The sequence below is a fragment of the Cervus elaphus genome, chromosome 5 (genome assembly GCF_910594005.1).
Source record: "Cervus elaphus chromosome 5, mCerEla1.1, whole genome shotgun sequence".
Classification (NCBI taxonomy): Eukaryota; Metazoa; Chordata; class Mammalia; order Artiodactyla; family Cervidae; genus Cervus; species Cervus elaphus.
In genome coordinates, this window is record NC_057819.1 from 86,667,759 (window position 1) to 86,683,975 (window position 16,217).

The window sequence follows — 16,217 nt, forward strand, 5'->3', positions numbered from 1 at the left end:
CAAATATGTTCAGATAATTGAAAATAAGCAACCTGTATGAACTGCTAACCAGGAGCCGCAGGAAAAACAAAGCATAGATAATACCCTGGTACACCCTCTGCTGCTGCTGTCTCAAGCATGTCCAGACAAAAACCGCACAGTGAGCCTTAGACATTTAAAGGCAAAACAAACCACCAGAACAGAGCTTGCTAATTGCCACTCAAGCAGGGGGAGCAGCGGCCTGCACAGTGCATTGTATGGAAGTGAGTAACCTTGGTTACTGTTTCCAAGGACACTGGGCTCTCGGCTAACAAGCATTGAGGTGAAGCTGAATGCAGTGTTGACTCATTTTAATAAACCTGCGTAAAGAAAATCAACGCGACAGTATTCCACACTCCCCACATCTTTATTGGCAGATCTAATAAAGCATTTCCAATACTAAACAAGATACTGAAAGTAGTGAATACTCTTTGCAGCAAAGGCTTTTCGTTGATGCCTGCTGTATTTTTCCTCTGGCACCTCCCATGAAGTGACTAAACCTATCGTACTTGCTAAGGTCAGCAGTAACTATACTTACGAGTTTTATCTGAGGCGTTCTGGAATACATCTAGAAATGGAAACCTATCTGGTTAACAGGTGAGCACTGTCATCAATATGGACCACTGTGACAGAATAATAGTCCACATAGCATTTCCAAAAATGTCTCTGCCGTGGAAATTCTGTCAAACTGGGAGACGTTTCTTGTTGCAAAGGTAGCTTGGTGACCATGGTCTATCATGGAATGTATAAGACCAACGAGAAGGCTGCTTGAATTGTGGTGCCATGTCGAGACGCGAGGCGCTGCTCAGGCTGAAGCGGAGCCCGGGGGCCCCAGGCAAAGTTTACTAGAAACCGGCCCACTAGTGTCGTCACTAACACCCACTGGCCCTGTGGCGGGCAAAGGTCACAACTCAGACAGCTGTTCTGGTTATTAGCAGCTGGAGACGGTATCATCCGCAACAGATGAGAAAAAACAGATTTACCTCATCAACACTTGTCTGTGCATCCTGGCATGCAGCCAGGCAAAGCAGAAGCCTCAACAGCTCGGGAATGAAAACGTTCTCTACCTTTCTTGGGGAGGGTGGAAGTAAAAGATGTAAGATGGAGCAAAATCGAATTGCCCCAAGTTTTGTCCTGTGGCGGGAAAAATGATCTAATTAATTATGTGAAGCAGCAATTATACAGACAAAACCAACTTTTCCAGTTTACAAACAAAAACTAAGTCTATGTCAGAGAGCTTAAGCCACACAAAGTGAACCACACAAGGTTCAAAATTGCTTCATAAGCATGTAATTCACAACCAAAATGTGTGTCCTAGATTGATGTGTTCTTCCCAGGAACAACACAGTCCTTACTACTTGACTTTTTCCCCCCTGATTTTATGCATTCAGTTTAAGCGGCAAAGAAAATTCCCTATACCAGAGAGCATGACGGAGTTCCCGGTGACCCAGTGGTGTGGACTCCATGCTTTCACTGCTGAAGACTCATGTTCAATCCCTGGTAGGGAAGCTGCGATCCCACAAGCTACACAGTGAGGCAAAAAAAAAAACACACCACACAACAGACAGCATGAGCCTTTTCCTCCTAAAATTCAGTGCTGGTTCTGAACAATTTCCTGCCATTGCTTCTAAGTCACGTGCCTCCACCACAAAGACACACCTTACTCTTCTCCTTGCTGGGCCATGAGCTCCACTGTCCAACCCCGGTCTCTCACAGTCCAATTTCTAGGTCTCTCACAGAGAAACGGACTGGTCCCTGTGCAGGCGTTTTTGGAAATCTGGACAGAGGCCTTTGCAAAGAGATTTCATTCAGCTGCCTTTCCAAACCTTGTTTGAAAAAAAATACCACGTTCACAGTCTGTGTGTGAGGGACACAAGGCTTTCAGTGAAGACCCCCAAGGGCAATGATATTCATCCAGATAGACCAAGATTCAGGTCTTGGTCCAAATGAACGTTCTCCACGGCAAAGTCCCCAGGTGTGCTTTGAAAGTTTTCTTGAAAGCTGACAGGCTTACAAATGCACCAACAGAGTGGAGAACTGGTTCTGTCGCGACACTAAAGTTGGTAAATCAGCCCTCACCCAGTGGAGGCTGAAGCAGAAATTTTTGTTGTCCACTGGAGAGCAGAAATTTTTCTATAAAAAGAACATCTGTTTAATCACAATTTCTCCCTTTCTATTCATCCTAGATATTAACACTCAAAATGTGGCTAAATGCATTCTACTTCACAGAACAGAAAGTGTTCCAGATACACAAACACTGGCTCAAAATCCTTCTGACTCCAGTCCTAGAGCAAGAATTTATTTTTCTTCAAATGTCAATTCTTCACAGTTTCAATGCTGCAGCAGCAAATTATTCCTTAGATAAAGGCAATTGTGGTCCATATTTTAAAACATCTTAAGAGAACTAGAGATAAATTAGCAAACTTCCAGTGCCACGTGCAGTTTGGGTAGGGCGGTTTGGCCTGAAATTCCAAAGACTGGCCCTGGGAACTTGGGGGCAAAGGTCGTCTGTGGGAAAGACAGACGCTGCACAGCCCTCCCCCCACCTCTTGAGGCTTTCCTCCTGATGGGGGGGTGGGGCTCCACAGCACTCACATTCCCTTTATTGGTCCCGGTCACCCCGGGGGGTGTGGTGGAAAAAACCAACCCAGCTGGGTCCGTCACAGAGGCGCTGTCAGGAGCTCTCAGAGCAAATCAGGCAGGATCAGGCCGGGAGGTTTCGGCTCCACACAGTTGATCCAGAAGTTGGCACAGCTGGCGTGATACTGGTGTCCCCCGTACGCCAGCTTGAAGCTGTCGGTTTCCGAGTTGAACGCCTGCCAGGAAGAAACAGACACGGAGGGGGAGTGGTGAGGCTCCCTCCACGCCCGGGTGCTGACCGGCAGCCGGCAGGGACCCCGCTCCAGGACACAGAGGCTGAGGCCAGACTGGCACACACACGAAAGCTGAGCAGGTGGCTACAGGAATTCAAGCGAGAAAAGTTTTGTGCTGCTAATTAAAGGCATAAAAAAAAAATCTTTACTGTTAAACCCAGTTTCAGCAAAAGGAGGCCAAATCTTTCCTAGAAAAGGCACACAGAGGCTGTGGGGGGCTGGCAGGGGTCATGAAACGGGAACGAAAATAGCCAAGCGCCGATCATTTTGATCTCTTTGTGAAGAAGGAAGCCCTTCCCTGAGGCTGGCATTTGACTGTTACATGCCATCCCTGAGGTCTTGGAGGCTCATATAGCCCTATCATAGAGAAAACTCAGATTAAAATGGGTCTAATGTCACTGGGAGCTGAGAGCAGAACTGACATCATTAGAATGTCCAAATAGGTACAGGTCTTGTAAAAAAGATACCAAACACCGAAGAATGCTTTCCAAATGAATAATGCTTGCAGGTAAATTACAGCCAGGCAGGCCTAACCTCAACCACTTCCTGGGGTGTTTTCTTTTTTTTTTTTCCCCATTTATTTTTATTAGTTGGAGGCTAATTACTTTACACCTGGGGTGTTTTCTAAACGTCTACAAATAAACAAAACTCTAACCTCCCTGGCTCCCCAAATTTGTTTCCGTCTGCTAACAGCCAAGTGCTGAAGCTCTCTAACCTCCTCCTGTGTCACGATGACCTGGTCTTCCAGAAGCTGCCCTTTCTGTTACCCTGTTCTTCCCAGAGGAAAATAACCCCCACACCAGAAGCCGATACTGAGCCACAAAGCATGCACACAAGACGGAAGTGACCCGTGTGGACACGTTAGTTGACTGAATCAGACACTGTGGGAATGGAAAGGACTCAGCAAAGCATCCGTGATTGGAACAGCTCAGGATGACAGTGGAATCATTGAATTTGCCCTCCACATTCAAAATTAAGATGGGAGACACTAAGGTAACGAGTAAGTGGTTCATACTTTTTTAGGACGCTCTTCTGCAGGCTTCTCTTCTTTCTGAAATAATGTTGAAACCATAAGGTCAACAACATTCCCAGCACAGGGCCTCTGGCCTGCAGACAAGTCCTTACAGGTCGACCCTTTCCCCCGTGCCACCTTGCATGCACACGGGGCTGCAGGCAGAAGGCAAACGAGCCCGCTCCACAGAGAGGCAAGACCTGATCCACTCCTGCAACAGCTCCCCGCACCGCCCCTGGGAGGAAGTCTCTGCTTCTGTGGTCCCACTTCGGGACCTGATCAGCTCCCCGCCTCTGGTCACAGACCACGTGGAGAACTGGGCCAGGTGGGGTTGTGCCCCGGGTCCTGTCGGGGACGTGCTCTGCCTTGGAAGTGGTGTGGGGGGAGGTGGTGACTTACCCGGCTCCTGGAGTCCACGTTCAAGAGGCACACCCCGCAAGCCAGCTCCTGAGCGTTTTTAATCCCAGGCCGGAGCATACAAGAGGAAAAATCCAGTGAATTTTCATCAGGCTGCGAGGACAAGACAAACGGGTAAGGAGACAGCAGTTTCCCACGCTGCTCTGCTCGGCTCTCTGACCCCGCCTCCCAGCAGGTCCAGCAGCAAGTTCAGTGAGCGCTCTACCTCCGCCAGCACGATCATTCCATTTCCCTGGGGATGTCAGGATGTGCGAAAAACAGTCCCTACCCTCAGAGCTCAGTTCAGGGTTGGGGCGAGGTGGGTATTGGGCAACACTGTGTGATGAGAGCCAGACTAGGGGTAAGAACCGAGGGCCAGAGCAGAGCGTGGAGGGGCTGGGGCACTGACCCAACTCAAGGGGAAAGGAGTGGGGTGGCAGAGAACACGTCCGAGAACTCAGAGTCATCGGGGCTGAGTCCTGAGGGGGGTCTGCTGGGGGAGGGGTGGGGCAGGATGGGGGGCGGTATTTATGTAGAATAAGCAGCATGGGCCTCTAAGGCCTCTAAGCAGAGAGGGTAGGAGGAGAAACCTAGGGGTGGGAGCCGAGCTTGTGGACAGAGGGAGGAGAGGAAGCTGAAGCACGAAGGCCTTGAAAGGAATATGAGGGGCTGAGACTTCATCCTTGAAAGCCTTAAGGGTTGTCACTGGATGCTGACAGGATGCGGTCTGCGCTCGGGACAGACCCCTCTGGCTGCAGTGCAGGCGATGAGCTGGGGGACTGGGTCTCATTCCGAGGCTGCTGTAGTGAGCCAGGAGACAGGTCCTGAAGGTCAGAACGGGGAGACAGGTCCTGAAGGTCAGAACGGAGGGAGCAGCAGTGGAGAGAAATGGACACACGGGGAGCTGTTAAGGCCACAGAATCAACAGGCCTGGAGGACTGGGCATCTGATAGGATCCACCCTAACGAGGCGTGTGAGAGGAGAACGAGTTCGGGGGTGGAGACGGGGGAGAAGAGTCCAGGTTGGTACAAGCCAAGCCAAAGCTGCCTGCGGGACAGCGGAGCTCTGACGCTACATGAGCAGGCAGATGGATGTACAGGTCTAGCGCTCCAGAAAGAGGGAACTGGACATTACTGGCTAGAGAGAGTAAATATTGCCCTGGCCAAAAAGTTCATTAAGAGTTTTTCCATAAAATGTTATAGGAAAACCCGAACGACCTCGTATGCCAACCCAAGATAATAACAGCTAATAAGTCAAGCCCCTACCTATCCTAAGTAGGAAGCTAGGCTCTTTATATGCGTTATTTTTATTCCTTACCAAAAAAAAGTATGAAATATGGAATGTGTAGACTAAAGATTAAAGCTGTTAATATCTTAGAAGTTATAATACATATCTATCATATGAAGCTTTTAATTCCTATTTATTTAAGAGAAATGCAAACACGTTAACAAAAATCTTGTATGACAAATGTTCATAGCAGCTCTATTCATATTAGCCCAAACTGGAAACAGCTTGTATTGATAAACAAGAAAATGGATTTTAAAAGAACACAGCATATTAATACAATGAAATACAATGATAAAAGGGGATCAAACTGATACACACAACACAGATGAATTTTTACAACACGCAATGTAAAAGAAGCTGAACATATACAGTAAGAACATATACAGTGCATAATTTCATTTATATTAGGTTCCAGAACAGGCAAATCTAGGATAATGGAAAGTTATAGAAAATAGATGGTTGTTTTGGGACTCAGATCAGAGGACTGGGAAGGGGCAAAGGGAACTTCAGCGGGTGACAAAGCACTCCATGTATCGATCAGGTGTGGGCTACATGGTCATGTGCATTTGTCAAACCTGACCCAACCATACATTTAAGATAGGAGCATTTCATTGTGTCTAAGTTACTCTGCAATTATGAAATACACTGAATAATAAAACAAGACAAAAACAACCAAAAAGACAAAGCAGAAAAATGAAACAAAAAGCCAGAATGGGAGAAAATATTTGCAAACAATGTGACTGACAGGGGCTTAATATCCAAAATATATCAACAGCTCACACAACTCAACAACGAATCAACCAAATCAAAAAATGGGCAGAGGACCTAAATAGACACTTCTTTAAACTAGATATACAGATGGCCAGCAGGCACATGAAAAGATGCTCAACGTCACTAGTTATTAGATAAATGCAAATCAAAACCACAGTGAAGTCCCACCTCCCACCAGTCAGAATGCCCATTATTAAAAAGTCTACAAATAACAAACACTGGAGAGACTGTGAAGAGAAGTGAAGCTTCCTGCGCCATTGGCAGGAATGTAAACTGGTGTGGCCACTATGGAGAACAGTGTGGGTGTTCCTCAAAAAGCTGAAAAGAGAGCTGCCATATGACCCAGCAATCCCACTCCTGGCCTTACACCCAGACAAAACTATAACTGGAAGATACATGCACCCCTACGTTCATAGCAGCGCTATGTGGAATAGCCAAGACATGGAAACTCCCACTGACAGATGAATGGGTAAAGAAGATGTGGCACATATATACAAGGCAATAAAAAAGAACACTAAGAAAAGAACAAAATAATGCCCACTGTAGCAACATGGATGGACCTAGAGACTATTGTACTCAGTGAAATCATAAAGGAAAGAGACAAATACCATGATATCACTTACATGTGGAATCTAAAATATGACACAGATGAGCCTCTCTATGAAACAGAAACACAGACAGAATAGTCTGGCGGTTGCCAGGAGAGGGGGGACTGAGGAAGTGACAGAGTGGGAGGCTGAGGTTAGCAGACATAAGTTTTTATACCTAGAACGGATAAACAGGGTCTTTCTGTACAGCCCAGAGAACTATATTCAATATCCTATGAGAAACCATAATGGAAAAGAATATTAAACAAGAATGTATATATATATATATATAAGTGAGCCACTCTGCTGTACAGCAGAAATCAATATATTATAAATCAATTATATTTCAATATAAAAATCTAATCAAGAAAACAAGATTTTGGATTGTTAATGGGTGAAAGTTAGGTATACCTGAACTAATTTATATTTCTTATATATGCCCTAGAGCAGAGTTTCTTAAACTTGGCACTACTGACATTTTAAGCTGGTTAAATCTTTGCTGCGGGGCCTGTCCTCTGCAGGCAGGATGTTTAGCAGAATCCCTGGCTAATTTGGGGACAAAACTGCCTCCTTCCCTGCTCAATTAAGAACTGTCTTTCCAAAGAGGAAGAGGTATGCATGCACGTAAATATATACATACACACAAACCCATACACGTATGTAAGCTTATTATAAACTCTACTGATATGAAGAATGTGTAGCACACATTTTACAAATAATAAAATATACCATCCTTTTATTGCAAATTTCATATAGTATCTTTTTTTTTTTTTAACTGCACCACACAGCACGTGGGATCTTAGTTGCCCTGACAGTGAAAGAGTAGAGTCTTAACCACTGGACTGCCAGGGAAGTTCTTCCCCCACCCGCCCGCCCCCTTACTATCTTATTCTCACAAAATGCGTTCTTGGGTTTTTGCCCAACTCTTAGAGCAACAGTCAATCTCTGCCTGCTCTCCTGGAAGAGTGTTACCTCTGATGTAAATGGTCATGTCTGATGTGAAGGACAGGAGCTAGAGTGTCACCACTCAGACACACTTTGGAACTTCATGTGTCTGTCAAATACGTGAGTGACTTCTTTGCTGAATCAGATAATAGTTTTTGAATGCTGCAGAATCTTTACCCAACTTTTGGTTCTACTCACAACATAAGGGCTACACAAAGAGCATACTTGTAAAGTTTAACCTACATTAATATTTTCTCTGTATCACTTTAAATCTAGAAAATCAACATGTCAAGCCCTGGTTTGAAGCATCTGTGGATTTCCATGGTATAAGTACTCCTCCACAGCTGATTCTGAGCTACCAGTGCAGTGTCACTGAACACAGGGGTGGGAAGAGACGTGTGCAGCACCATCATATAGTATTTCCACGTAAGAAAACGGTGGGCTAGGGTGACCAACTTCCTGGTCTGTGCAAGACTCTCCCCATTGTATGGACTTCCTGGTGGTCCAGTGGATAAGAATCCACCTGCAACGTGGGGGACATGGATTCGATTCCTGGTCTGGGAAGATCCCACAGGCCAAAAGGCAATGAGGCCCATGTGCCACAACTACTGAGGCCTGCACCCCGCGGAGCCCGTGCTCCGCGACAAGAGACGCCACCCAGACAAGAGAGAGTAGCCCCCACTCGCTGCAACGAAGACCCAGCACAGCCAAAAATAAATAAATGACTTCTAAAAAATGACTGTTCCCATCTTAGCTCTGAGGAAATCCCTTGGTCCTGAGCAAACCAGGACAGTTGATCGTCCTTGGACAGACAGGAATAATCTCAAATGCTAAGGAACATGCTTTGTCACATGGGAAAGGAAGTGAGGATGAAGCGAGGCAATAGGAACAAAGTAAAAGGGTCATCTGTCCTGTCTTGAGAACCAGAAACAAATCAAGAGTGAGAAAGGTCTTAAGTCACCAAGCTGGGCTCAGAAACATGTCTGAGTTTAGACTGCCCAGGCTCTGCAGCTGGATGCTTGATAACAGTCCGGAGTGATCACGCAAGGGGTGGCTTCAGTGAAAGAGAGACAAGGGCTTAGTCCAGGTAGTGATGGATCTGGAGCCTGGCGAGTTGGCTTTGGTTTTTCTTCAAGAATACTGAGATGACCAGGATAACGGCAAATTTGATGATAAAGTAATGGCTACATGTTCCATAGTTTCTTTAGGCTGAACCACGGAGGAGTCACCATACTGTCTTTGTATTTGCATAACTATATTATTTTTTCCCAGGAGAAAAAAAAGGGCTTCTCTCACCAGGAAAATGTGTAGATTATATATGATAGTTCCCCATTCCTTTCGAATGTGCCAGGTTCCACAAACATCTCAAGCTAACCTGAGTTAAATCCATTCAGATCACACTTAGGGAGGGAAGTATGATAGACAGGTCTCAAAGAAGAGAAAGGGAGGTGGAAGGTTCAACTGTATGAACCTACTCCACTTTGGCCAAGTCAGAGGATAACTCTTTTTCTTTCTTAGTGCGATCATGACCTATTTGGTCAAACCGAGAAGCAGGTGGCACTGTCCCTTGTCTGTCGTCCAATTCTGTCCTTTGTAAGATGGCAACAATTTCACATGCCCTCCCTCTCTCCTTCCACTGGTGTAAGGATCCTCACAGATACACAAAAAGGGCGTTGGAAAGGATCGAATACTCTAAATGATTATCACAATTATTCACTTTGATAAATAAAATCTAACATGCTCTTTGAACTGGTTGAAAACACAGTGGCATGTCTGTAATCTACATTATAGACATTTATCATGTTACTGAAGAAGGCCTGTTTGAGAAATAATTAGAACCGAAGGAAACTAAATCCTGAAAAAAAAAAAAAAGTTAATAAAAGCCCTTTAATATATGTTTACCAAAGGAATAAAAGAAGCAAATGAAAAGGTCATATTGTAAACTCTAGCGAAAATCATAAGGCTCTGCATAAATTACTTTGTAGTCAAATTAATCTTTCAAATGACAAAATTAACCTTTATAAATACACATCTGTTAGCAAGGGGATTACTGTAGTCTGCAGTAACAGTGTGACAGCAATCAAAAGCCCTAATTCTGAAAGGAGGCAAGCCCTCTACAGGCCACCTTGAATTGCGTGTCATCTACTTTAATTGGCAAGAGTGTCGTGTATTTAGTAAAGATTAAAAACCAGCGATATTATACTTGACCTGTATGCACTGACAAGTCCCAGAGGCAGGTTGGGATACATTGATATAATCCTGAATCTTTAGCCAATAATAAACTACTAAAACGGTATCCAAGAAAATCACTATTAAGGAAGAAGAGTTTGGTAGCAATTAGCATTCCTTACCAACAGCCTTATTCTCCTTCTCTGTCCCACTGAATTAGACACGGCTGTGTGACTTGTCATGGTGTTAAGAGGCTGAGGATAAGTAATATGCTCACTTTTGGAAGGAAGTCTTTAAGACCAATGTCCTATTTGTCCTGTTCCCTTGATCCTCTCCTGGCGACCAGCTATGTTCCACTTGGTGAAGCTCTCTCAGCCCAGATGCTGGAGTGAGGAGGACATGGCATAGAGCCCCTCCAACCTGGGACGGAGATGGGACAGGAGCCGGGAATGAAGCTCTGTTGCTTCACACTGCTAGAGAGGGTGGTGGTGGTGTTTGTTACCACCAAACTTAATCTGACTGAAATAAAATCTATTCTCTTATAGTTCTGGAGGTCAGAAGTCTAAAATGAGTTGGCAAGACTGCCTTTCTTATGGGAATTCTAGGGGAGGACACACATCTTAGTCTTTTCCAGTGTCTAGAGACTGCCTGCACACTCTGTGGATCACCGTTCCACCTGCAAAGCCAAGAGTGCAGCATCCGCCAGTCTCTCTTTTGATTGTGACATAGATTTATAGCCACGAAATTAAAAGATGCTTGTTAATGGAAGAAAAGCTATGACAAGCCTAGACAGCATATTAAAATGGAGAGATACCATTTTGCTAGTAAGGTCCGTATAGTCAAAGCAAGGTTTTTCCAGTGGTCATGTATGGATGTGAGAGTTGGATCATAAAGAAGGCTGAGTGCTGAAGAATTGATGTTTTCAAACTGTGGTGTTGGAGAAGACTCTTCAGAGTCCCTTGGACAGCAAGGAGAACAAACAAGTCAATCCTAAAGAAAATCAACCATGAATATTCACTGGAAGGACTGATTCTGAAACTCCAATACTTTGGCCACCTGATGCAAAGAGTTAACTCATTGGAAAAGACCCTGATGCTAGGAAAGACTGAAGGCAGGAGGAGAAGGGGACCACCAGCAAAGTCCTCTTGTCTTCCTCTTATAAGGATCCTTGTCATGCCTCTGGGCCTGCCGAGATAATCCAGGCTGAGTTTCCCATTCAAAGACCCTTAATGTAATCACATCTGCAAAGTCCCTTCTACCACCTAAGGTAAAACATTCACAGGTTCTAGGGCTTAGAACATGAACATCTTGGGTGTGGGGAGGCGTTATCCTGTCTACCATGTCCACCTTCAGTCAAATAAAGATAATCTTGTGGAGACATGATGAAAATTCTGTCTCTAAAACACTATGCAAAAAAAAAAATTAAAAAATAAAACACTGTGCAGATTGGCAAGATGATAAAAATGCTATCATTATTAAAAAAAAAATAAACTGTTCGCCTGACCTACCACAGCAACAGGAAGGACTCTGAAATTCATTGCTTATTTCACATGAAAAGGAAGCAGGCAAGAATTTTATTAGACTGAGGGTAACAGTGGAATCACAGAGACTGGGTGACTTTCAGTTGACTAGAGGTCAGGAGACTAACAGTCCTGTCTCTTCTCATAGATTTCATATGGCAAAATACATTAGTTTTGTTTTCCAGGGCTGAAGTCTTGGTTACAAACCTACTGAACTTCAATCCACAACCATGAGATAAAACCTCAATAATTCACTCATCAGACGTCCCCGTGGCACAGTGGATAGGAATCCACCTGCCAGTGCAGGGGACATGGGTTCGATCCCTGATCCAGGAAGACTCCACATGCTGCAGAGCAAATAAGCCCATGTGTCACAACTACCAAGCTGCGTGCTGCAACTACTGAAGCCCGAGCGTTTCAGAGCCTGTGCTCAGCAACAAGAGAATGGTGGGCTTCTCCGCCAGCATACTGAGAAGCCCACGCACCACAACTAGAGCGGAGCCCCCGCTCTCAGCAACTAGAGAAAAGCTCTCGTGCAGCACAAAGAGCCACAGCAACCAAAAAAAAAGAAAGTGGTCACCTCACTACAATAGAGGATTTTTCTCTGAGAAAAGTTTCTTCAATCAGTGCTCAGAAGTACGCTTTTGCCACAAGAGGGAGTTTTAGTCCATGGATTACGGGAGCATTAAACAGAAAGGGACATGTAAAACTCTGCCGCTAGCGTAACTTCCCGCTTAAAGAAATAACAAGGAGCCGCAATTTGGAGGTTGAGACTTGTGCTCTGCTTCCCTTAGCCCAAGCATCACTGCTGCACCCAGAACTTTTTCACCTGGCAAAAGTAATGCAGTTTCCTTTTGATGCAGAGAGTCCCATAGAGTCTTTGTGGGAAGAAACAAGTCATTTTTTAATACTTTGGAAGCTGGGACTAACACAGTAGGAAAAGTGGTTTTAGGCAATGATTTACATTCAAATCCCAGGTTTGTGAGTTTCAGGCAAGTTTCATCTTTTCTGAGCTCCCATTTCTGCACTTGGAAAACTGGAGATTATGCTGACTTGATGGGATTATTACCAGGATTGAATGAGAAGGAATACAGCACAATGTCCAGCAGGTTCTAGGTGCAAAAGAAATAGTAACTACTGTATCAGTGTTATTGGAACCAAAGAACCTGGCTGTAGTGATTCAGCTCATTAAATAAAGCACAGAGCACTGGGACCTCCAGGGAAGTCTCTCAGGGAAGTTTTAAGGACCAAAGACCTACCAGTTATCAAGAGCAAATGACATGGTGTATATAGTCAGGAGAAATATGAGTGGGGAATGATTACTTTTCACAGCTAACCTAGTGGAAAAAGCAATTGTAACTGGAAGAGCACGGCTGACTGTGGAAACATACTCAGCACAGCCACGATGTGCGTGTACTTCTGTGCCGTCTGGTGGCAGACAGCCATCCTCCTGGGGCCTAAAATAAAGCCAGGTAAACTCACTCACGCATCCAGATCCAGACATGGATGCTAGAAACGGATGTTCCTAGTGGGAGTCTGAAGGCGAGGGCATGAATGCCTGGCCACTCTTCCCCTTCACCTCCTCTTTCGCCATGTGGAGGGATTTAGAGCCACCGTAAGTGAGAAGGCAACACTCCCGGGCTAGGCGGGTGACTAATTCACAAAATCACAAAACCAAAGTCTATGGCTCCTTCAAATAGGTCTGGGCAAAACTCATCCTTCATGTAAAAAATCAGAACATGGCTTATCTCTGAGTGGGGCGAAGACAACAACGGAGCGTAAGGAAAGCTTCTGGGAAGATGGGCTATCTTGGATCTCGACCAGGCATGGGTTATGTGTGCCATGCATCTGTCAAAACCACTGAGTGGTATAACTAAGATTTTGCATTTTACTAAGTATATATTTTATTAAAGAAGGAAAAAAGAAAAAAATTAAAGAAACCCAGGAGGGGCAATCAGAATCTTGAAGGCAAGCCTTTCTCATGAGCAAGATGTACAAGGATGAAACTGGCTTCCAAGTCACCCGGACAGCAGCTCCCTCAGAGCCGTAATCAAGGCTAAGATTCTCCCCAAATATCCTTTGCTCCAAACGGAAAAGGGCTAATACATAATGAACCTGCTTAACACACTTGGTCTTTTGTGATATCTTTCTTTAAAGAATTCACAGCAAAAAAACAAAAAACAAGTCCTGCAATCACAGCCACCTTTTTCCAGCAGTACCAGAAGAGAGATTTGTACGGCAGTCTGGTCTTCAGCGTCACTTACAATGAGAAACCAACTGCCATCAAAACAAAGAAGCTTAAAATCTAAGTGGCAGGGGCACTCCTTTAAGCTCCTCTGCAGTCCTGAGATATTAACCGGGGAAAAAGTACACAGGAAATAACTTGACTGTTTACATCAAGTCACTGCCAAAACAGACTTCTGGTGTTTCATCTCTTTAACCCCGAAGCTAAGGAACAACTCATCTTCCACAAGAAGGCTTTTGCCTTTCTGCTTTCACCCGTCCAATTTGCCCATTTCAAGGAGGCAAGAGAGCACTGTGGTTGAAAAAGCAGGCTTAGGACTCTTTCAAACTGAGTCCAGGTCTCATCAATATCTCTGTGCTTCAGTATCTTCATTTAATCAGGGGAGAATATTATCATCTACCCTCAAGACTGCTGTATTCATTATATCCATGTAAAGAGTCATGAATAGGGTCTGGTACACAGTAAGCACTCAGTAAATGTTGGCTAATGATGCTGACGATGTTTAGACTTATTATGGTCCACAGGAGTAGAGAGTTAGGAGCAGAAGATGGGTGAATTAGGAGACACCCAGACCCACACATTCCTAATGTGTGGCTGTAGATCTTGCTGTTATAAAAACATGGAACAAATGGGTGTTGAGGTGAGACCTTTGTGAGACTGAATACAGAGGCTCTGATGAACTTTGATGCTAACAGCGCAAAGGAGACACACTGGATTTTATGACATCCCTCTCCATCTCACAGCCTCACGGGCACCCACGTGCATCACTAGCCAATCAACTTCATTTGTGACTGGAGTTTGGAAATACTTTTTTAAAACGCCAGGGTTGGGACTTCCTGGTGGTCCAAGGGCTAAGACTCTGAGCTACTAATTCAGGGGGCCAGGGTTTGATCCCTGTCAGGGAACTGGATCTCGCATGCTGCAACAAAGATCAAAGATTCCGGGTGCCACAAATATAACCCAGCACAGCAAAAAAAAAACAAACAAAAACCGCCAGGGTTTTATGACCCACACACAAACCTATTACCATTCTGGCATATTCCCTTCCAGCACTGTAATAATAGTTCTGTGTTATTTCAAACTTTGCAATCCTGTAAAAAATGGCTATGTAACATCCTACTATGAAGATTCACACAATTACATTCTCCAGACTTGGATTTTTAGGTTATTTTCAATTTTTCACTTTTACAAAGAACAACTTGTACATTTGAGCTGTTTCTTTTTGTGAGTTTGTATGTAGAACCCTCTACCTTAGGGAGTTTTCCAAAAAGTGGAATTACTTAATCAACTGCTCTGGAGGTATGTAAATCTTTTCATTCATTCAGCGTTTACTGGGTATTGACACAGTGCCTGGCACGTGCTCAGGGCAGACAGATGAGAACATGCGGTCCTGGTCCTTGTCCTCCATGCATCCCCAGGTGGGAGGGAAATCGCGCTGCCAGACACCTTTCCCATTGGGTGGCACCAACTTCTTAATGAATTAATTCCTAATAAATTCTCTAAGAAGCAGTCCAATTTTACCACATCAACATGCTTATGGCTCAAATAAATAAACTGAATCCCAAACTGGGTTTATTAGGAGGTAAAAAAACACACACCTTGTTTTAACTTGAATTATTGTCTACTGATTAGCTGTGCCTCCTCTTTTATGAATCACTTCATGTTTTTGCTCTGACTTTACTGGAAGCTGGTGTATTTCGCACTGATTTATATATTTTCTTTACTGAACAAAGACTTGAGGCCACTGTCAGTAAGGACTGCCACACTTTTTTTTTCTCCTTTACCATTTCATCTATTTTGCTCCCCACTTGGAATGACTTTCACTTACTGCAGCTAAGCCATTTGATCTAAAAGGAAAGATTTCCTAAGCAACTACTCAATGAAACCTATTATTTCCTTTACTGAAAGGATGATTTTTGAAGATAATGTAGATGATGTTAGTTTCCTCTCTACGAGAACCCACAAAAGAAGTTTCTTTCAGGTATGAGTACCAGGAATAGTTACGCTTCCTGAGTAGCGGGTTTATTTTTCTGTTATGAACACAGTGAGTCACGGAACTGATCACGTCTTCTGTACATCAGTGCCTGGAAAGGGTCAATGGTACAGCTCACCACTAGCAAACGCCAACACTTTAAAAGCACACATTTTTGCACACAACTTCATCCCTGGCTTTATTTAACATTTCCTGCCTTCATTTTCCCTTTATTTTCCTTACCCATCTATTAAAAAAATTTAAACCAGTTATTAAAATAATGAGGTTTAAAATGCTTATCTTGTTTGAAAATAAAGGTAAGGTTCAAAATATAAAACAAAAGATATGAAGTCCCACTAATCGCTACATAAGGACATATACTTTATACATGATATCACTTACATATGGAATCTAAAAAATAT

At 44.1% G+C, this 16,217-nt stretch overlaps 1 protein-coding gene across 15 annotated transcripts in view; it reads right to left on the reverse strand.

Annotated features, from left to right (window-relative positions):
- Window positions 1-366: 366 nt before the first annotated feature.
- The window catches only part of SYNRG (synergin gamma), an 89,064-nt gene continuing 73,213 nt past the window's right edge, over window positions 367-16,217 (reverse strand). For 12 of the 15 annotated variants that reach the window (XM_043902970.1, XM_043902959.1, XM_043902973.1 and 9 more), the window contains 3 exons: window positions 4,303-4,413; window positions 3,907-3,942; window positions 367-2,834 (listed from right to left, as the gene is read on the reverse strand). In XM_043902970.1, coding sequence (XP_043758905.1) covers window positions 2,703-2,834; window positions 3,907-3,942; window positions 4,303-4,413 — 279 coding nt within the window. In that variant the 3' untranslated portion in view covers window positions 367-2,702. The remainder of the gene's footprint in view (window positions 2,835-3,906; window positions 3,943-4,302; window positions 4,414-16,217) is intronic. The other 3 variants (XM_043902972.1, XM_043902971.1, XM_043902961.1) reach the window with 1 other exon arrangement.